The sequence below is a fragment of the Diabrotica virgifera genome, chromosome 5 (genome assembly GCF_917563875.1).
Source record: "Diabrotica virgifera virgifera chromosome 5, PGI_DIABVI_V3a".
Classification (NCBI taxonomy): domain Eukaryota; kingdom Metazoa; phylum Arthropoda; class Insecta; order Coleoptera; family Chrysomelidae; genus Diabrotica; species Diabrotica virgifera.
The window spans coordinates 218,247,685-218,270,851 of record NC_065447.1 but is presented as its reverse complement, the minus strand read 5'-3'; the positions used below and the strand labels follow the sequence as shown (position 1 = coordinate 218,270,851).

At 31.3% G+C, this 23,167-nt stretch overlaps 1 protein-coding gene across 1 annotated transcript; it reads left to right on the top strand.

Moving 5' to 3' along the window:
- The first annotated feature begins 4,194 nt into the window (after positions 1–4,194).
- On the top strand, positions 4,195–5,637 carry LOC126885580 (uncharacterized). Its single transcript, XM_050652173.1, has one exon. The coding sequence runs from the start codon at positions 4,195–4,197 to the stop codon at positions 5,635–5,637; it is 1,443 nt and encodes a 480-aa protein (XP_050508130.1).
- Positions 5,638–23,167: the final 17,530 nt, after the last annotated feature.

The following is a 23,167-nucleotide window of genomic DNA, read 5'->3' as shown; positions in this document are numbered from 1 at the left end:
ATCTAGTGACAAAACATTCTTAATGCACAAATTTCTATTTTGATAAGATGAAAATTAATATATACTTGTCTTTTTGGTTCCGTTATCATTATAAACTCATTACGATTTCTTACTTTTGCAGCCTCATGAGTATAATTTTAAACAGTATTGTGGTGTTACGGCCTCATATACACAACATTATAGACTCAAACAGTGTTGTCAATTCACTCACTGCGTTTTTAGATAATTTGGGGTTTCCCCTTTGTGATTTGAACGAAGTTATTTCATATTTCGCGATTGTTTAAGTAATAGGATACATGAAATCGGAACATATGGTTTTAAAATCTGTATTTTTAAACAAACGCTTATAACTTTACTGGTAAAATATTTTTATGACTTCTAAAAATAATCTGAACACGATAATATGTATTGAAAGAAATATAATAATTTTGGTTAGGTCAATGTAATACTTTTTTAATATTTTACGTTGTTCATTAGTTTAATTTCCGAACGATAATACATAAATATATAGAATCTAACTTTTTATTAGATAATTATAGGTAATATAGAACATAATTAGATTCGTAATTAATATACACCTAGAGTTGAAATTTCTTGAATTTTGATTAGATTTATTTTTTATACAGGGTGTCCCAAAAAGATTGGTCATAAATTATACCACAGATTCTGGGGTCAAAAATAGGTTGATTGAACCCTCACTTACCTATATACAATAAAGCACACAAAAAAAGTTACAGCCCTTTGAAGTTACAAAATGAAAATCAATTTTTTTTCATATATCGAAAACTTAGAGATTTTTCATTGAAAATGGACATGTGGCATTCTTATGGCAGCAGCATCATTAATAAAAAAATATAGTAAAATTTGTGTACCCCATAAAAATTTTATGGGGGGTTTGTTTCCCTAAACCCCCCCAAACTTTTGTGAACGTTCCAATTTAATTATTAGTGTGGCACCATTAGTTAAACACACCGTTTTTAAAACATTTTTGCCTCTTAAGACTTTTTCGATAATCCAGTTTTTATCGAGATATTTTGAATATTTATCGAATCCACCACATATTTGTATATGGCTAAGTACGATTGTAGAGACCTGTTAATAATCTGAAAATGTGTTAATAACCTATTTATAATTTACATTTTTAGGTATATTTTGAAAAAGAAGCCACATCTCGATAAAAGGTGACTTATCAAAAAAAGACTAAGAGGCAAAAAAGTTTTAAAAACACTGTGTTTAACTAATGGTACCACAATAATAGTTTAATTGGAACGTACACAAATATTTGGGGGGTTTAAAGTTACAAAAATCCCATAAAATATTTATGTAAATACATTAAAAAAGAAGCCGCATCTCGATAAAAACTCGCTTATCGAAAAAATAGTAAGAGGCAAAAAACGTTGTGTTTAACTAATAATGAATTAATTGGAACGTACACAAAAGTTTGGGGGCCGTTTAAGGGATCAAAACCCCCATAAAATTTTTATGGGGTGGACAAATCTCACTATAATTTTGTTTTAAGATGATCCTGCCATAAGAATGATACATGTACACTTTCAATAAAAAATCTTTAATAGTTTTCGATATATTGAAAAAAATCGATTTTCATTTTGTAACTTCAAAGAGCTGTAACTTTTTATGAGCACATTTGTACTAAGGTAAGTTAGGTTCAATCGAACTGTTTTTGACTCTAGAATGTGTGGTATAATTTATGACCAATCTTTTCGGGACACCCTGTATATAGGTCAGTAAAATGAAATACGGCGATGAAAAACGTGAAATACGGCGATAAAATTTCACAAAAATTTGGATGTAGGTTCCTCTTATAAGTACTCAACTTTACTTCTGACCTTGTGCCATTTGTTGCTTCTACTTGGGAGATGAAATCTTGTAGGCGAAAAAACGTACGTTCAAAAAATGTATCTACGGAAATGGATAAATTAGCAAATTTTAAGCAACTCTTGTCCTATAAAATTTTTGCACTAAGTTAATACTTTTCGAGTTATTTGTAAGTGAAAATGTTAAAAATAATCTTAGCAAATATATAGCTTATAAAAAATAAAAATATGAAGTCTGTAGACTCAAATTACAAATCGAGTATTTCAACGTGAAATAACCAAAAAATGAAGCACTTTTTGGGAAAATATACAGAAAACCCAAAACTTTTATTTACTTTTCGAAATTTTTCCTTTCTTATGACTAACACTTTTTAATATAATTTTTAAAAAAGCATTTTTTTTTCAACATTTCGAAGTTTGTTTTTTTATTTTATCAGTAACCACTTTCTTTTCAAAAATAAGCACTTTGAACAGGTGGGTGAAACTTAAAGATCATACAAATAATACATAAGTAAGTAAACTGGAAAGCACTCACGATTAATTTTATTTGGGACACTAATTAGGGGGTAATATTCACGATTTTTTTTAACAAAAACAAAATAGTGCAGTCACTGAAGGTTTTCACCTCCGATTTCGTTGAACCTCCATCGATTTTCATGAAAATTGGTGAGTAATTAGAGAATATCTCAAGGAACAAAAGTGACATGATGCCAACATGCACTTTTACCCTGGGGGTGGATGCCACCCATTATCGGGGGTAAAAATTATTTTATTAAAAATAATACCATAAATCGCCAGAGGGACAAATTTTAAGCAAAATTTGTTAAATTTATTAATATAAATCAATACTTTTTGAGTTATTAAAGACCAAAGATTTTATTTTTTCGTAAAAAAATGCATGCGTTAAATCAGTTTTTGCATTTAAAAATGCGTTTTAAAAACTATAAGCTTTTGCAAAAAAGTTATTTTTACTGAAATTTAATACATTCCTCACTTAAAGAACTAAACCAATGTTAGTTCAAAGTGAGTTATTGGCAATTGGATGTGTATTTTTTTCGACGAGTACTCAAATCTAAGTATTCAAGCTTAAATAACGGGAAAACGATACAATGTATAAAATATACCTGCTAAATATTATTTGTCAAAGTACTTCGAAATACCTATCAAATGAGCTTAAGAACAAGTTAATAGCGTCAAAATTAAGCAAGTTATGATGAAAATAAGAGATACATTTCCACAAAAATTAATATTTATTAATATTTATAATAATCCTTACAATAACTTCTTTATATTAGCATAAGTAATGATTTCAATAATTTTGACCGGTTTAGAATGCATTTTTGAAAAAAAGATATAATTTTAAAAAATCATAATTTTTCAAATTATTGTAATTGTCATATTCTTTTGATAATAACTCCAAAAATACTCAAAAAACGTAAAGATTATATATAACCAAATTTTAGTTTTTTCTGTGTCAAATATTCTGCCTGTTTTACTATTTCTATAGGGTAAAAAATAACCGAGATAGAAACGTTTAAATCTTGAATTTTGCTGTGAGAACCATGCAACCGGGGCTATATAATCTTTTATTTTTTAAAAAAGTAAGAGGTATAAAAGATTAAGTTTTACGTGGTGAAATAGCCCTTTAAATTAATTTTCAAACGGTTTTTAGGTGAACATGATATCGTACAAGTGGACGGAGTTATTAAAAAAAAACATAACATTTTTTGGAAACATTTTTAAAAGATAAATTTTGAAAAAATTTTGGAGCATACATTTTAATGCTATCAACATGTTCGGGGGCTCATTTGATATATATCTTTAAGTACTTTGACAAATGTTTAATAAGTTTATGTTATAAAATGCATCATTTTCCCGTTAATTCAGCTTGAATACTTAGATTTTTTACTCGTCGAAAAAAATATACATTCAATTACCTATAACTCACTTTTAGTTAACACTAAAAGATTTTTCTAGTAAGGAGTTTATTCCATTTTTTATTAGCTTCAATATTGGTAATAATAACTTTTTTGTAAAATCTTATAGTTTTTGAGTTATTGATGAAAAATCGGTTAAAAACATGTATTTTTCTCAAGAAAAATTAAAATCTTTGATCTTTAATAACTCAAAAAGTTTACATTTATTTTAATAACTTTATGTAACAAATTTTGCTTAGAATTTGTTATTTATTTATATTTTGCTTAGTATTTGATGAAAGATGAAACGAGAAATTTTTCCACGTATGCGCGCAGACAAGATATCTCTAGAAGCAAAGACAGATGCTTTAATTTGCGCTTTTGGCTCTCGTTTTTTGCGAGTACATAGAGAACATCATTTTGCCACAGTGACGTCACGAACAATGAGGGAGTTAGCCAGGATACTTATTGAACTTAAAAAAATAAATCTTGAAATAAAATCATTGTTTGATGCATTACAGCCTAAATATTTTGATAATATTGTTCAGGCAACACAAATTGCCTCAGGATATAAATCTTCAAATGCCAGCTTTGATGCTTCTTCCTATGCTATGAATATAGTAAATTCTTTTAAACAATGCTGTGACATTGCCATTAACTTTGTTATTAAGAAAAAAACAAACTACGAATCCATTACAGCCGCGGAAGCGGAAGCGCAGCTTAGAACAATGCTCCACTTATTCACTACGAATTGGAGATATGAAATATTCAGTCAAGCAGCCAACAATTTAAATCTAAAGAGGTGGAACAAGATTACAATTGTCCCTTTAGCAAATGATCTCAAAATCATGAAAGATTTTTTGATAGACTTGTCTAAAAAAGCAGCGGCTGAACTTCAAGTTAATAACAACAAAGTATCCGCATACAATACCCTACTCGAAACATCATATTGCCAAGTTTTTCTACTGAACCGAAGACGCCCAGGAGAACTTCAAAGAATGAAGTTGGATACATATTTGAGTTGTACTAATGATAAAAGTACATATGAAGAATTTTCGCTCATTACCAGCCCATCTGAACAAATTTTACTCAAAACTTTCAAGAGAGTTGTGATACGAGAAAAAAGACATAGGGGTGTACCTGTGTTATTCAGTAAAGACGTACAATCTAATATTAATTTATTGATAAGAGTAAGACCAAATATCGTTCCTGAAGAAAATATTTTTTTGTTTGGAAAACCAAATTCTAGAAATGAGATAAGTGGATATAAAATCTTAAGAAAATATGCCAGATTATCAGGAGCCAAAAATCCTGACGCTATTTCATCAACATCAACTAGACTAAGGAAACACTTGGCTACAATAAGTCAATTATTTAATATGACGGAAGCCGATATTGAACAACTTGCATTATTCATGGGTCATACAGTAGGTGTCCACAGAGGATCCTATATGTTACCAGATGATGTTTACCAAACTGCCAAGTTAGCAAAACTTTTATTGGTTATGGAAAATGGAAGTGGTGAGTCATTTAAAGGCAAAAGCCCTGACGATATTCAACTAAATGTGGATGAAAATATAATGACTGAAACAAACGAACCAGAAGACAAGGAATACGAAAATTTTCTAGAAGATGTAGTGGTAGTAGAAGCTGAGAAATCGAAACCACAAAATGTTAAAAATGCCATTGTCAAGTCAACCACTAAAAAATGGAAGTTAGTCCGATGGACCGAGGATCAAAAAGTTTTTGCTAAAAGATTTTTTGCAAAGAATATCAAAAAAAGAAAAGCTTCAAACAGGAGAGAATGTGAAGATTTAATTGACAAATATCCAGACATTTTCAGAAATAAAAGTTGGTTAAAAATTAAAGTTTTTATGAAAAAATAAGTATTCAAGAAAGCCATGATTTGATGAAATTGTTTTGATTTTCTTTCCTGTAAGCTTACTTTATATTTACTTTATATTATTTTTTTTTCTGATTTGTGTAATAGTTAATTTTTATTTCAAAATGTGTTTTATAAGATTAAAATATTTTTTTTTTAATTATTATTAAAGGCTGTTTCAATAAAATCATATACTTAGTTATAGGAAGAATGCAATGGTAAGAAGTAAGTTTATGATTAATTTTGCAAATTAATATTTTTTGCAATTTAAAATTTTAGTTGGACATAAGCCACAATTTAAATTTGAAATTAAATTTATTTGACGTTTCGATTTCCACTTCGGAAATCCTTATCAAAATACAAAATATTAAGAAATTATTAAATTTATTTAATTCAATTTATTAATATTTTGTATTTTAATAAGGATTCCCTGAATGGAAATCGAAACGTCAAATAAATTTAAAGTCAGACTTAAATTATATCTTATTTCCAACTAAAATAGTAAATTGCAAAAAATATTAATGTGCAAAATTAATTATAATACTTTCTTTCCTTTGCCTTCTTCCTATAACTAAGTATTCCGAATCATCCCGAATTTAAGGTATGAAATTAAATTTATTTGGCGTTTCGATTTCTACTTTGAAAATCCTGATCAAAATACAAAACACTAATAAATTTAACAATTTATTAATGTTTTGTACTTTGATAAGGATTTCGGAAGTCGAAACGTCAAAACATTTAATTTCAAATTTAATTTTGAAATTAAATTTATTTGACGTTTCGATTTCCACTTCGGAAATACGTATCAAAATACAAAATATTAATAAATGGTTTAATTTATTCAATTCAACTTATTAATATTTTGTATTTTGATAAGCATTCCCTGAATGGAAATCGAAACGTCAAATAAATTTAATTTCAGACTTAAATTATGACTTATTTCCCACTAAAATAGTAAATTGCAAAAATTTTAATGTGCAAAATTAATTATAATACTTCCTTTCCTTTGCCTTCTTATTAATATTTTATTGTGCAAAATATGAAGAACGAAAGTAAATTGCAAATTACATTGTTGTTTATTGGAATAATTATTAGAGCCATTTACTTTCGTACTTCTTATGTTGTACACTAAAATATTCGTTGTCGCGATAATCCAAAACAGCCGTATATTCGTGGAATGAAACATATTTCTTTTTGAATATCATGATTATTATCTTCTTTGGTCGCTATGTATACCGCGAACAACCAAAGAATATCAGTATTTCTAAAATATTAATATCTATGTATCTATCTCTCTATCAGCCTTGCAACATCCAATATTGGACATAGGCCTCCTCTTCGCTCTTCCATGTTTCTCTATCCTAAGCCATGTGCATCCATTTTGAGCCTGCTTGATGTTTCAGGTCATCTTCTTATCTCATCTGTGGTCTCCCTCTCTTTCGTTTGTATGTCCATAGTTTCCACTTTGTAATAACTTTATTCCATCTTGCGTCTTTTTGTCTAATAGTATGACCGGCGAATTTCCATTTGAGTTTAGCTGTTTGACGAGAAGCACCCTTAACTTTTGTTATATTTCTTATCCATTTTTTCTATCTGAATCTTATGTTGATCATTTGTCTTTCCATTGCTCTTTGTGTTTTCGCAATTCTATCCATATTCGCTTTTGTGAATATCCATGTTTAACATTCATATGTGAGGACCGGAAGAATACATTGGTCGCAGAGTTTTGTTTTTAGATAATGAGGGTATTTTTTATTCTTAAATATGAAGCTGAACTTACCAAACGAGACGTACGCTAACTTCGTTCGTCTCTTTATTTCTGCCGTTTGGTTGTCTCTACTCAATTTTACTATTTGTCCCAAGTATATACATATATTCATTCACTTCTTCTATTTGGTTTTGTTTAACTACGATTCTTAACTCATCTTCTTGATTTGTTATCACTTTTGTTTTGTTTTAATTCATATTTAATCCAACTTTACTGGCTTCTTGGTCTAGTTGTTGTATCATTATCTGTAGTTGTTCCTTGTCTGTAGCTATAAGGACGATATCGTCAGCGTATCTTAGGTGATTTAAGTATTGGCCGTTAATGATGAAATCTTAATATTTATCCTTATTCAGTCGTAATAGGTAAATTATAGTCAATTTTTTAAAGCTGGTTTTTTGCGGCATACCGAAATATTTTGGGAATTAGCGTCGTATTCATTTTAAAACTGTAAAAAAAGTTTTTACAAACTGTTATATCAAAAGTGTGAGGTAAAATCTTTTTATATGCGAGGTAAAAAGAAAAGGTATACAGAGAAGCTTCACCTCGTATTTTTGATTTTACAGTTTGTAAAATATTTTTGTAAATACAGTAGGAAAAATGAAAGAATACCCATGAACGAACATATAAAACACGCTGTATTTTCCTGTCACCGTGTCACACAAAAAATTGGACAGCGCAAGTACATGTAATAATTATTGTTACATGTACTTGCACTGGACAATTTTCTTTGTGACACGGTGACAGGAAAATACAGCGTGTTTTATATGTTCGTTCATTGGTATTCTTTCATTTTCCGACTGTATATTCATTGAAAATGAATTCTGGTTTGGAGCCCAAAACGTCAAAAATAATATGCAAATATGTAATATTATTATTGTCGCTTGTTCCCAGTATTCTCCCCAAAAATATATAGTCATATCGTAAGTTGGAAAGTACGTAGGTAGGTTATTATTGTTATATGCAACAGCTAATAAGTAATTCATAGAAAGTATTAATATTTTTTTGGTCGATAACATTTTGAAAAATAATTTGATTTAATAAATTTTTGAAAAATTAAAAAATATATATGTTTAAATCATTTTTTCTTATGGTGAAATGAGTACCTATCGTCTTTAAGACTGGTCACGATTTATAAATATAGTGAATCAAAATAATAATAATAATATATAGTGATCAAAAAAATATGAGTATTTCTGAAATGACAAGAAAAAAAACACACAGATGCCAGAGAGAAATTTTATAAAGATTTCCAAGAGGTGGTAAATGCAATACCAAAAACATCCGAAGTTATTGTTATGGTAGACATAAATAATATAAGAATCGGCAATGATCTGATACTAGGCATAAAGCAAAAATTAATGAAAGTATACAAAACGAAAATGAACTCTTTTGAACATCTGCGTACAAAATGAATAGGTACAGAATTAATGTTGTACATTTCTATGCTTTATGATGCAAGATTAAAACAAAAATGTATATCTACTTTTATCAACACAACTGGCACAAATCAATAATAAACTAAGTACCTACATTCTTACAAATAGAAATGAACATTACAAACAAGTATTAAATGTACGGAGCCATTAATAGGTCTGGCTCCCGCGTATGAAAAAAAAGTTGATTAATAGCAAGCTGAAAATTTGTTAATAGCTTAAGGGTGTGTAGTCGGACAAACTTTGATATATTGGAACACTGGAACAGGGGAAGTTTTAATTGTGGAACAAGTTAAAAATTTGGAGCGGTCAGACCACGAAAACGTCACATGTATTTTGTCCGACAGAACTTCCAATTGATTTGTTACCCTTTCATTAAACTCTCATGTAAAAATCAGGCTACTATTTATCACCAAAGGGGCATTATAATGAGTGGAACACGTAGAAAATGTCAAATGACAGGAATTATGACAGGTGATAAATAGCGGTCTGATTTTTGCATGAGAATTTAATGAAAGGGTAACAAATCAATTAGAAGTTTTGTCGGACAAAATACATGTGACGTTTTCGTGGTCTAACCGTTCCAAATTTTTAACCTGTTCCACAATTAAAATTTCACCTGTTCCAGTGTTCCCATATATCAAAGTTTGTCCGACTAGACACCCTTAAGCTATTAACAATTTTCAGCTTGCTAATAATCAACTTTTTTTTTCATACGCGGGATCCAGACCTATAATATTTTATTTTTATTTATAAACAGTTACACTTATATTCTTCTGAATTACAAAATTATATAGCTTATTCGTTTATAAATAAAAAGATGTATTTATTAGCAATTGCAAAATCAAAACGTGTGGACGAAATGTCTGTGAAACAAAATATCTTCCTTTATTAGGTACTATTAATAATATACCTACCGCGTACCATTACATTTTTCAACACATAAAAATTAACGATAACAGCACCAGCAATTTGCGCCAGATCGGATGATACAATATCTAGGCAACAGTGTTGCCAGCTGAGCGGAGTCTATAGTGTCGTTTCTTAGTTTTACATATGAAGGATATACACCTTTAATATACTCATAAAAGCGCCATCTAACGGCAGATGGCTGAATTACAAGCGACCTTACGGACTCATTTTGTTTTAAGATTTGCAGCTATCCTATGATACCCACAATATTTGTAACATATTTGTTTAGTAGGTAGAGGTCTCTAGTTTCTCATTCAACAAAATTTTGGTAGAAAATGACCATCCGTTTAAAGAAATACATGAAAAATATTACGGCCTCCGTATATTGAGTCCGTAAATCGCTCGAGTCCGTTGTGTATGGTCAAATCCTTAATGCAGAGTCCGTAATATTAGTAGGATATATATATATATATATATATATATATATATATATATATATATATATATATATATATATATATATATATATATATTGATGCACGTTAAGTTGTGACTTCCGGTATACAGAAGAGGCTGTCCGACTTCCACCTTTTCTACTAGGAATTATTTTTTATAAATTGTGTATTTGGCAAAAGGGGGGCTTATAAAATGGGTCTACCTATTGAGGGGAAAGGATTTACCAAAATAAATTTTGTATATATATATGTATATACCGAAGCGTACAGCATACGTTATGGCTTCCATATATAGGGTAGTTCAAGGTGCGTTGTCACTTCCAGCGGTGTTGTCATATTTTGGAAGTCACAACGACTCGTCTGCTGATTTACCTCTTACTTTAAGCGTAATGTGTGATATTTTGAAACTTTTACTGTGAATACAGTTGTGAATGCAGTTCTATGTTTTACAGTTGTCTATTTAATTTAAAAGATTGATATTCTTTTGATTAAACAGGTTTACAAAAAAAATACATTTCGGAATATTTGACGAAACCATGTGACTAGGGGGTTTTTGGGTTCGCTGGTCACGAATCCGGGGTCCGCTGACCTCTATCACGTCAGGTAATGGTCATCTCAAGGTCAAATCAAGATAAACCGACAGTCGCTCTGAAAAAGTATATTAGGGGGTTTTTGTGGTCGTTGATGACGAATTTTGTGTCCGCTGACCTCTATCACGTCTAGCTCAAGGTCATTTCGAAGTCAAATCAAGATAAATCGACACGATCGCTCTGAAAAAGTATATTAGGGGGTTTTTGGGGTCGCTGATCACAAAACTGGGGTCCGTTGAGCTCTACCACGTAAGGTAAAGGTCAAATCAGTTTTGTGGACTTGTCCTGATTTGGCCTTGAAATGACCTTTACCTTACGTGGTAGAGCTCAACGGACCGCAGTTTTCATGATCAGTGACTCCAAAACCCCTATATTTTCAGAGCGATTGTGTCGATTTATGTTGATTTGACCTTGAACTAGACGTGATAGAGGTCAGCGGACTCCTGATTCGTCATCAGCGACACCAAAAACGCCCTAATATACTTTCTCAGAGCGACTGTCGATTTATCTTGATTTGACCTTGAAATGACCTTTACCTGGCGTGAAAGGGGTGAGCGGACCCCGGATTCGTGATCAGCCACCCCAAAAACCCCCTTGTAATATGGTTTCTTCAAATAGTCCGAAATTTAGTTTTTTTTTGTAAACCTGTGTTATTTATGATATGATTGATATTTATTTTACAAATACTAATATTTTATTATTGTTGCAAAATGGATTTTTTTTAATTAATTAAAAAAGTGTTATTAGTAAGTAATTTATTTATGAAAATTATATCAAAAATTTTAATAAATAAATTTGAACTTATAGGAAATTTTAATATTTATTATTTTTCTTGATTAAATTTTGAATTTTAGATTTTATTACAGGCACCGTCCTTTTAATTTTTGATGGACCAATAATAATGTGTAATAAGAAAATTAAATGGCTAAATACACCAGGTGGGGTTGAGCCGCTAAAAAGCTATCTAGATCCATCTTTTTAGAGCAGATTAGTCCCAGTCTGCTACTCGATACTATTGACTGTGCTTCTCCATTTCTTTCTATCCTCTGTCTTTTTCTGCTAGTCTCTAATTCCTGCCCTATATAAATTTTCCTTTACTTCCTGTAACCATTTATTCTAGTTCCTCCGCGTCTCCTTCTAACTCCGGGTTTCCATTGTAAAATTGAGTTTATAGTTGTTACGCTACCTGCTCTCCATATATGCCCCAACCATCTAACACTGTGCTGAAATCTGAAAATCTGGAATAATATCTACCCGGGTCGAAACATTTTTTTTAATATATGAAAATAGTTATTTATGAAACAGTTCGTGAAGTATGCTTTTTATGAATGCACGTGATGTTTAGAGCACGAGCGACAACGGAGCGAGTGCTATACGGAGCGAGTGCTATACATCGCGTAAGTTCGCAAAAAGTACTTCACGCACAGTTTCATACAATATTTTATCTACGATAAACAAATAAAATAACTGTAACTCTCCATCACTGGAATTCATTCCTATTCTACAATTTTTAGAACTTATTTAAACATTCTAATTTCTTTCAAACCACAAAACTGTCAAACTTTTTTTTGTAATTTATTGCTCATTATGTCATCACCATGACAACGCTAAAGTTAAGGATATTTGATTATATGAAAGTGTGTCAAAAACAGTGCGAAAAAGTAAATCCCGTTTAAAATACATTGTTACTTCACGCACACGTTATCCATTAAATAGATCGATGCAGATCGGCCTTATATCGGATTCTCTACTATTAGTCCGTTCGCTGACGGTAAAATATTGCTAAACCCATAAATTTTAAGAAACCGCTTAGATTGACATGAAATTTGGCATACACATAGGTAACATGTCAAAGAAACACATTGATATTGTGCCGATGTGTGCTTTTGCCATGGGGGTGACTTTTACCTCGTCTCGGGATGAAAAAATATACGTTCAAAATAAGTCCGGAAATGGATTAACTGACTAATTCTAGGCAACTTTTGTTCTATAGCATTTTTTCACTTAGTTACTTTTCGAGTTATTTGCGAGTAAATATGTTTATTTTTCAACAAAAAAAAAACATTTTTTAACGGTTTTTTTTTGGCAATTAACTCAAAAAGTAAGTATTTTATCGAAAAAACCATTCTTAGGAAAAATATAGCCCATAAAAAAGTAAAAAAAAATGGTGTGCTTATGAATGACATCCCTAGACCCAGTAAGAGAAGAGTTGTAACTAATGAAAAATAGGTTCATACACGCCAAATTCCAAATTGAATATTTCAACGTAAACTGTCAAAAACTAAAGCACTTATGGGGAACACTCATTACAACTTTTTTGTAGTGTTTAAAAAAAGGTTAAAACAGTTTTAGCATTAAATTAAGGAAGTTACGCTCAAAATGAAGATCCTTTTTTTTTGTAAAAAATTATAAAATTCACCCCCTAATTAGCATCCGAAATGAAATGAATAGTCACCACTTCAGAAGTTGATTTACTCGTGTATGTATTGTTTATAAATATGATCTGTAAGCTTCATCGGTTCAAAATGCTTATTTTAAGGGGATGTAATTGAAAGGGATTGAACTAGTCACTAACCAACTGTGTAAGCCAATTTTGAACAGCCATATCTTAACCAATATTTGTCTCAAAGAAAAACACATAATCCTAAATATTTAGAAAAGCAAAACCTACATTTTTTACTATTCGTAATTTTTAGTGTCACTAATAAATTTTATGTAATTTTGAAACAGCATTTTTTTCTGCAAAAAATTTTACTTTAAAACCAATTTTTTTCAAAAATTAGCCCTTTGAGCCGATCATATAAGATATACAGATCATATAAATATTATATAAGTTAAGTAACTTGTGAAGCGGTAAGTATTAATTTCATATGAGATTCCAATTAAGGGGTGCTGTTTCGAATTTTTTTAACAAAAATAGGACCTACTTTAACTAAAAGTTGTAATAAGTTGTCTCAGAACAGTGCATCATTTTTTGGTTGCTATCATTTTTTGGTTATTTCACGTGAAATTATTCGTTTTTAAATTTGACGAATATGAACCTGTTTCCTGTTTTACATTAGCTACAACTTTGCTTCTACTGATTCTAAAAAGTTCATACGTACATCAATTTTGTTACTTTATAAGCTATATTTTTAATGTTTTTCCCGATAACATACTTACTTTTTGAGTTATTGGCAAAAAAAACCGTATAAAAGTGTTTTTTTGATGATAAATTGCCATATTGACTCGCAAATAACTCTATATAACAAAAATTCTATATAACAAAAGTTGCTTAGAATTAGTCAGTTTATCCATTTCCGAACTTATTTTGAACGTATATTTTTCACCTCCGAGAAGAGGAGAAACTCGCCCCCCAGGGCAAAGTTTTCTTTTCACTTTTTTCTTTGACATGTTACCTATGTGTATGCTAAATTTCACGTCAATCCGTTCTTTAAAATTTGGAGCAAAAACCGTTAATGAACTATACTGCAGTCAAACCCGCTTATTAGAATACCTCTTAAAGGAATATCCCGGTTTAAGGAATAGAAATTTGCGGTCCGGAAACGTTTCTACTAGCGACCAATGATCGGTTATTAAAATATCCCGGTTATAGGAATACTTTTGATTGGCACGAAGGCTATTCCAATAAGATAAGCGGGTTCGAATGTATTTCGGTAAGATCGTAAAAAACGAATCAGAATATTTTTCCTATCGACTAAGATACAACCTGGACTAGGTAAAATAAAATACCTACTTTCAATACACCAATAATCATTGCGTTTTTTATAAATGTATAAAAGCATAATATTTTAGTGCATATTTCAATTATTCAACTGTTTTTTTGTATAATTTAAGGTCTTTTTAAGTATTTGATGTATTTCTCCACGAGTTTACAGCAAAAATCTTGATAATTACAAGTTTTGTTTGTATATTTATTGTTTTATCATAAAGTCGCCCTTGAATCCCAAACATTTTTAAAAGAAAATAAAATTTTTATTGGATATGTCCAAGCAGACATTTCCGTTCAAGCAGAATTTTTAGTCACAACATATGAATGGTACGGTGTCACGTTTCTTTTAATGACCGACACACATATTATATTTTAATTACGGATCCCACATTTTGCTAAACAGTTGAGAATGTAGTAGAAACATCAATGCTGATAAATTAAACAGTATCAAATATCACTCGTTGACATCTCTGTATTAATTTTAAATAATAAAATATATGTAGTTTTGTATTCTAAAATATTTGGAAAAAATACCTATGTATTTTTTTTCATTTACACATCATTTTAAGGGAGTGTCCGTTGAAGAGTACAGGTTCAATATTATCGGCAAATGAGTTTTGTCTTAAATACCGTCCGTATAGAGGAGGTGTCCGTTAAGGAGATAGGCGCAAAAGCTTGGTAAAATGCTAATTAAATGCACTAATTTTTTTCGAATTCTGAGAAAACTAATAAGTATTTTTGAAAAATTTAAACGCAGAATGGAATATTACATTATTACCGAGGGCCGAAAGTCCCTGAAAACTTATATAATGTTTATTTTAATAAGATAACGGGATAAAAAAACAAGAGAAAAGTTAGTGTGATTTTTAATTTTGAATATTTCATTATCAAGAAACTTTTTGTTTATTCTAAGGGACTTTCGGTCCTCCGGAATAATAATCTTTCATTCTGGGTGTAAGTTTTAAAAAGTATTTATTAGTTTTCTCAGAATTCGTAAAAAATGAATGCATTTAAATAGCATTGGACCGAGATTTTGCGCCTACCCCCTTAAGAGAGAGTTTACTGTATTTCATATTATTACTAGAATTTATTACTTTAAACTTTTTATCGCTCTTTTTTCGTGTATTTAATTCCATTATATTGTAATTGTACATTCAATTTTTTTGTATATTTTTACACGTTTTATTACTTTCGAAATAACAATAACTATAAAATCGATTTTTCAGCCTACTTGGGTCAAAAAAATACGCAATTTTCGGAAATTTCGTTAAATGAGAACATTTACCTACATTTCTTGTATTTAAGCTTTTAATAAGATTTTTAAAAATAATTTAGATTATTTAATAGATACATTCACCGGCACGAAAAACGGGCACCCCAAAAAATGGGTCATTTTTGATGGCTCGTATCTCCTAAACCTATTCTCCGATTTAAGTATTTCTTTAATATGTTATAGCCTTATTCTTTAACTATATCGCTGTAATAATATTGTTTCTAGACAGGTAAATTATCATTGTATACTGGGCGTACCAATCAAACTGTTTTTTTTTTTTAATTTTCACAACACCCTGTGGAATATTCTAGCCTTTATACAATATTGAAATTAAAACCCAACTATAGGCTTTCTTAACGTTCTGTTTGTTATTCATTCGCTTATGTTGGATAATAAAAAAGTTAGGGACTTTAACAACTAAACATGTTCTTTATCTGTTCTTTATCAATACATGGTGTTTCTAAATAAGTGCGACAAACTTTAAGGGGTAATTCTGCATGAAAAAATAATGATCGTTTACTTGATAAAGCTATGTCCGCAAATGCTTGCAAATATAAAATTATTTTGCCAAACGATCATTATTTTTTCATGCAGAAATTACCCCTTAAAGTTTGTCGCACTTATATTTAGAAACACCTATATCGATAAAGAACATGGCTAGTTGTTAAAGTCCTTAACTTTTTTATTATCCAACGTAAGGGAATGAATAAAAAAACAGAATGTTAATAAAACCTGGAGCTATAGTTAGGCTTTAATTTAAATATTTTATAAAGGCTAGAATATTCCACAGGGTGTTGTGAAAATTGAGAAAAAACCCCAGTTTGATTGGTACACCCGGTATACAATGAAAATTTACCTGTCTATCAACAATATTATCATAGCTATATTGTTAAAGAATAAAGCTATAACATATTAAAAAAATTACTTAAATCGGACAACAGGTTTGGGAGATACGAGCCATCAAAAATTACCCATTTTTTTGGGGTGCCCGTTTTTCGTGCCGGTGAGTGTAGATTAAATTAGAAGTTCATTGTAAAAAAGGAAGTAAACAAAAACACGAGAAAAATGAATTTATATAAGTAAATAGGTAAGTAAATATTATAGATTAAAATAAGTACAGAAAATATATAATTATAGAGATATATAATCACTTATTGTACCTTCATTTAAGGCTAACTTTAAAAGTAAAGCAGATCTGCTATTATTCATGTTTAAAAACAAAAGGCACACAAAACACTAAGTACGATTAGGACCGCGAATCTACAACAGATAAATGTCTGGAAACCGTTACACAGAGTTGCCAAAAAACGGAAGTCACACCGAGCGGTGTGGTATACGGAAGACGCTACGCGTTGTGTACATAACCTGTATAGTAGCACGGGAGCGAAACTAGCGCTGGTGATATACCGTCGAACTAAAATCTGATCTTATGAGTATGTTAGATACGATATGACTTCCAGCGAAATTTTTAATATAAGCCTTCTGATACCATCTAGTAGCCAAATTCGTAAAAATATAGGCAAAACGTTGTGACTTCCGAAATCGGAAGTCATAACGGTATATATGAAGTAACAACGTATTACGAGAATCTACTTTGGAAGTCACATGGATACATGTATCAATATATATATATATATATATATATATATATATATATATATATATATATATATATATATATATATATATATATATATATGTTGATGTGATCTTGATTATTGATATGAGATAATATTCTTATATGTCACTTAATTTAATCAATGTATTAATACTAATCTAATTAATTAACCAAATCACATATCAATATGTTTTCAATCTCAGGGCGAATTATAAATTAATTACTTACTTTCGTGGCTTCTAAATATTTCTTAATGGTTCCTAATCGGGATAGAAAAGAAAAGAGTAAAAAAATACACATATGGGTTACAATTATAATCAAAATATTTTTTATTTTATTTAAAAAGCAATCACTGCTTAATATTTGCTATTTCTTATTATTCTTAAACATAACATTTACAAATGGGAATCTTATTTCCTTTTGGTTTTCAATTGAAAGTTTTTATTAACATTTAACTATTAGGAGTTATTATCAACAACTCTATTTAAACTAAAAAGGGGTAGTTCCCTGGATTGGCTGTATACCTTATAGTTAAACAAACTGGAACATGAAGTAAAAACCACTTCTATGTAAAAGGTATATTTACTAAAGTATAGCCAAAGTTAAAGTATAAGTATATAAAGGTATAGTAAATATACCTTTTACATAGAAGTGCTTTTTACTTCATGTTCCAGTTTGTTTAACTCTATTTAAGTTTGATGAAGCTTTTCTGATATTATTGATTATGTTATTCAATTTTTATGTGGAATTTAATACGAAAAACCCATACATTCATGTCCAAACAAATGAGACTGACCTTTTCCTGGTGAACTGAAAATGTCCTCACACAAAACCCGTTCCTGCTATCCTTGGCTGCGATCAAACCTCGTCCTGGCTTCCAATAATGTACTCCTTTGAAAAACTAGCTCGAATAGCTCTCGTTCCTGCTTCGGTCGTGATGCTGTGTTCTACCTTTTTCGAAACTGCTATCAGCTACCGGGACACTCTTGGCTCAAGGAGGTTCTTTTACTCTCGACCTGGCCTACTTCTCGTTCCACGATAGATACTCCACACTCACGGAACTACCGGCTTTTTCACTCTCCGTACACTACCGTCTACTACTCGACTTCACTTCTCGACAGCTCAAAACATTCTGCCCTCACTTTGTCATCCATTCCCCTACTTTCTAAATATCCCTTCCAGATTCACAAATCAATCTTCCACCACCAACTCTCATTCGTAATATTCCTCAAAACCAATTTTTAATCTTTCTAAATATGCTTAATGGATTTCAAAAGAAAATATTTAATTCCCATTCTAAAATACTTTCTAACTATTTACAAATTTTAATGACCTATTCTCTCTTTCAAATGAGTCTTATTTAGCATAGGCTAATGATCGAAACCTTCCGCGAAAAACGATAATGAACTATCATCTATTTCACTGAGTTTTTTCTAAGCACATTGTTAATGAGCGAACCTTCCGCGAAAAAACGATAATGGTACGCACCAGTCACTTTGTTTATTCTAATCGCATTGTCCCGAGTTTCGTACGCTTATTCTAATCACTTCTTAAAATTACATATAACAATTTGTTGTATACAGGTTGTTTTAAATTTATATGCCCGTGGTTGAGAAAATTGAAAATATTTTATATTAAATTGAATTTTATTTATAATTATCAAATTTTAATTTTTATATCAAATAGAAATATAACAAATCCCCGCCTTGTATTCGATAAAATTTATCTGCATTTTTAAATAAATTTTCTCGAGGCAAAATCAACTCCCTGTATATTTCCTTACTTTAATCTACGTCTTAGATCCTAACTTACTATCTACTTCATGTAATTCTGTCTTTTATTCGTGATATTTGTATACATCGTGAATATTATAAATTCCTCGGATCTTTTCCGAGTTCCTGTGCCTCAACTCATAACTATTTATCCCATTTTCATTATTCACGATGTACGGGCCTTCGAAAACAGGCATCAACTTTGCGCAAATGCCGCCAGGAAGATTTGATACTCGTAATGCCCTCACGAGTACTTTTTCACCCTTTTGGAAAGTCACTGGTCTTCTTTTTCTATTTTGTTCCTGTCTTTGGATATATTTTTCGTTGCTTCGCCGTAATCTTCTCTGTACGGTTTCAATCACCTGTTGATATTCTTTTGGCTCTTGGTCTTCCCATGGCCTTATCGGCAGTACACCCTTCATGATGTATTCTGGGGTCTCCTTTGTTACTGTGCTCGGAATTGTATTTAGATACCTTTCTATTTCCGCCATTTTCCTGTCCCAGTGGCGATGTTGACCATCTGTTGCAATGCGAAGAAATTTCGTCACTTCCTGTATGAATCGTTCCGAAGGATTACTCTGTGGATGCCTGATGCTGACAAAATTTGTCTCTATTCCTCGTTCTCGAAGTTGTCCTTTGAAACGATCATTTCGGAAATACGTTGCATTGTCCAGTAGGATCTTTTTTGGTGTTCCTACTATGGCTATAAAATTGTCGATTTTTCTTAATATTTCCTCCCCCTTTGTGGTGCGGCAACTATATAATTTTACGTATTTTGAAAACACATCCACCATTACCAGAATATGTTTGTTCCTTTTAGTGGTCATAATTAGATCGCTTAACATATCTATTGCTACAATGTCTAGTTTGTTTCGGGCTTCAATATTTTTGGCAACATTTTCGTTTTTGAAATTCCGACTCTTATATTTTTGACATACATCGGGGTAATTACACTTCTGGGTAATTTCCTTTGCAATGCGGTAATCCTGTCGGCTGATGTAATTTTCCCTAAAAACGAGCCAAACTTTTCTGCTACCGATATGCCCATTGTCCTCATGTAATTTCTTTATTATCTTTTCGGCCAATGTCTGTGTCACTAAATATAGTTCCTTTCCGTCTATTCTCTTAAAATATATGTCATTTTCTACTTCCGCTCTTCTTTTCTCTCTTTCCTCTAGGTCTTCTTGGTTTGTCCTTATCTCATTTAACGAATATATCCCTTCTTCTTGTATTAATCTATTTAGTCCCACCTGTAGAGTAATTGTTTCCTTTTTTCCCGTGTCCTCATCCCGTGTTAGAGCGTCGGCTATTATGTTGTCTTTTCCTTTTATATATCGGAACTCAAAATCATACTCCTGTAATAATAGAATGCCTCTATGTATTCTATTATTTACTAATCTATTCTTCATGATATGTACTAAAGCTGCATGGTCTGTTTCGATTGTGAATTTTGCTCCCAATAAGTAAAACCTCAATTTGTTTACGCAATATAGTACACTGGCAAACTCCAATTCTGTAACACTATATTTTCTCTCATGTGTTTTAGTCACTCGCGATATAAAACATATCGGCACTTCTTGGTCGTTTTGTATTTGAGACAGCACTCCTGCAAATTTTTGTATGGACGCATCAGTTCGGAGTATAAAAGGTAAATTGTAAATGGGGTGGTATATTTTCGTTCCTCTTGCGAATTCTCGTTTTAATGTTTCGAAAGCTTCCTCCTGTTCTTCTTTCCAATTCCATTTTATTCCTTTTTTAAGCAACTTTATCAGAGGGATTTCCTTTTGGCTCAAATCGGGAATCAGTTTTTTAAAATAATTAATCGTGCCAAGAAAACCTCTCAATGTTTTCAAATTCGTTGGTCTTGGGTATTCATCTATGAGCTTGACTCTGTCTTCGGCTAATCTTACTGTTTTGGTGTCCAATTGAAAACCCAAATAAATGACTTCTTTTTGAAAAAATTGACATTTTTCAATGTTTAATTTCAATCCCGCTGTGTCCAATTCTTCCAGAATTATTTCTATGTGTTTCAGATGACTCTGAGTATCTTGTGAAAAAATTAATAAATCATCGATATAATGAACTATGAAATCTTCGTGGCGATTCAAAATGGTATGTAGAGCTCGGACGAGTGCAGCACAAGCACTCTGCAATCCAAACGGCACTACCTTAAACCGGTAGACAATACCATCAATAGAAAAAGCGGTGTAGTTTCTACACTTTTCAGCTAACGGTATCAACCAAAAACTGTGTTTTAAGTCAATTTTCGAAAATATGTGTGACCCCGTGATTCTTCCAAAAATGGCCTCGATGTTTAGAGGTGATTCATATTGTGATACAGTGTGCTGGTTGATATTCCTGGCATCTAAACATAATCTCAATTCTCCACTGCTTTTCTTTACTATCACAATCGGGTTAACATACGGTGAATCACATCTTTCGATGATTTGATCTTCCAACATTTTATTTATTTCTTCTTTCACCTCTTGTCGATACTTGTATGGAATCGGGTAAGTCTTTGATCGAAAATTTCCCAAGTTTTTCACCTCAAATGAATGTTCGTACTTTTTAGCCACTCTGTTTTCCTCATTGATCAAATTTTCGTAGTTTCTTAACATCAACCGCAATTCTTTTTCTTTCCCTTCTCCACATATCAATTTTCTGTCTTTTTTCTCAGATTCTTCACACATGTTTACCGTGCATTCTGCATCCTCGTTTGCATATACCTCCTCTTCAAATACCACTGTTTCAATCATATTCTTTTCACTTTCATTTTTTTGCTTTATTTCTTCTTCTCCTGAGCCCGTCTCTTCTTTTGAGGAATCCCAGGTTTCCTTTGTTTCTGATACTCTCAAATTTTCTTCTTCTGGGCTCAACTCTTCTTTTGAGGAGCCACAGGTTTCATTTTCTTTTATCTTTTTCTGACCTTTTCTCCTTTTTTTTCTTTGTCCTTGCTTCGCTGCCAAATTCATTTCCACTGTTTGTTCTTTACCTGATTCGTCCGTATTTTGTTTCTCATGTTCCTTGTCCTGTTCTTTTTCTTTTTCTTCTGTTAGTTTCATCGTATTATTTTTAAAATCTATCACTACATGTTTTTCTGCCAATTCGTCCACTCCTACTATCATGTCATGTGACATGTTTGGCATTATTACACATTGTAGTGCATACATATTCTTGCCCAGTCGTACCATTACTCGTATGCCTTCATTTATAGTTGCTAATGTCCGTTTGTTTGCGCCCACTAAATTTACCCTAGGTATTTTATAAATTAAATTTGTTAAGTTAACTTCTTCTATTAGTTTTCTGTTGACCAATGTTATTTCAGATCCAGTGTCTATCATAATTTTAATTGGTTTCTCGTTGATAAATCCATCCACAAATTTTAAATTAACTCCATTTTTCTTTTCGTTGTTTCCTGCCAATTTAATAAACTCCTTGGGGTGACAAAAGATTCCTGTTTGATTTTTGGTTTTTAGTGAGCGCCGTCGTGAAAAGACGCCGGTTGCTCATCGTTGTTTATATTTTCGTCATAATGTCTCTCTCCGTCATATTCATCTGTCTGGGTATTATTTACTTCTCTTCTATTTTCTCTTGGTCTGTCGGATCTGTTTCGGTTTTCTCGATATCCCTGTTCATTTTGTCTACCATTATTTCTGTTTTCTTGATTTGAGCGTGTGGTGTTTCTATTCTGGTATTCTCGATTTCTGTCCTCATTCCATTGCCTATTTCTTTGTTCATAATTTCCTCTTCCGTTGTCTCTATTTTCGTTTTCCCTTCTGGGATTAAAATCTCGTCTTGTATAGTCCCTCCTATTTTGATTTCTATCTCTGTAATCTTGTGTTTCTCGGGGCCTGTAATCTTCTCGCGACCTTCTTGATTTTCTTTCTCTTAGACGTGATTCTCTTATTTGTAGGAATTGGCATAAACTATCTATGTCTTTGTAATTTTGCAATGTGATATGGTCTTCCAGCGTTTCCTCGAAATGTCTTGCAATCAGTTCG

What these genes read in the sequence shown, in the direction of transcription:
- LOC126885580 (XM_050652173.1), top strand. Translation starts at nt 4,195, where the DNA reads ATGAGGGAGTTAGCCAGGATACTTATTGAACTTAAAAAAATAAATCTT.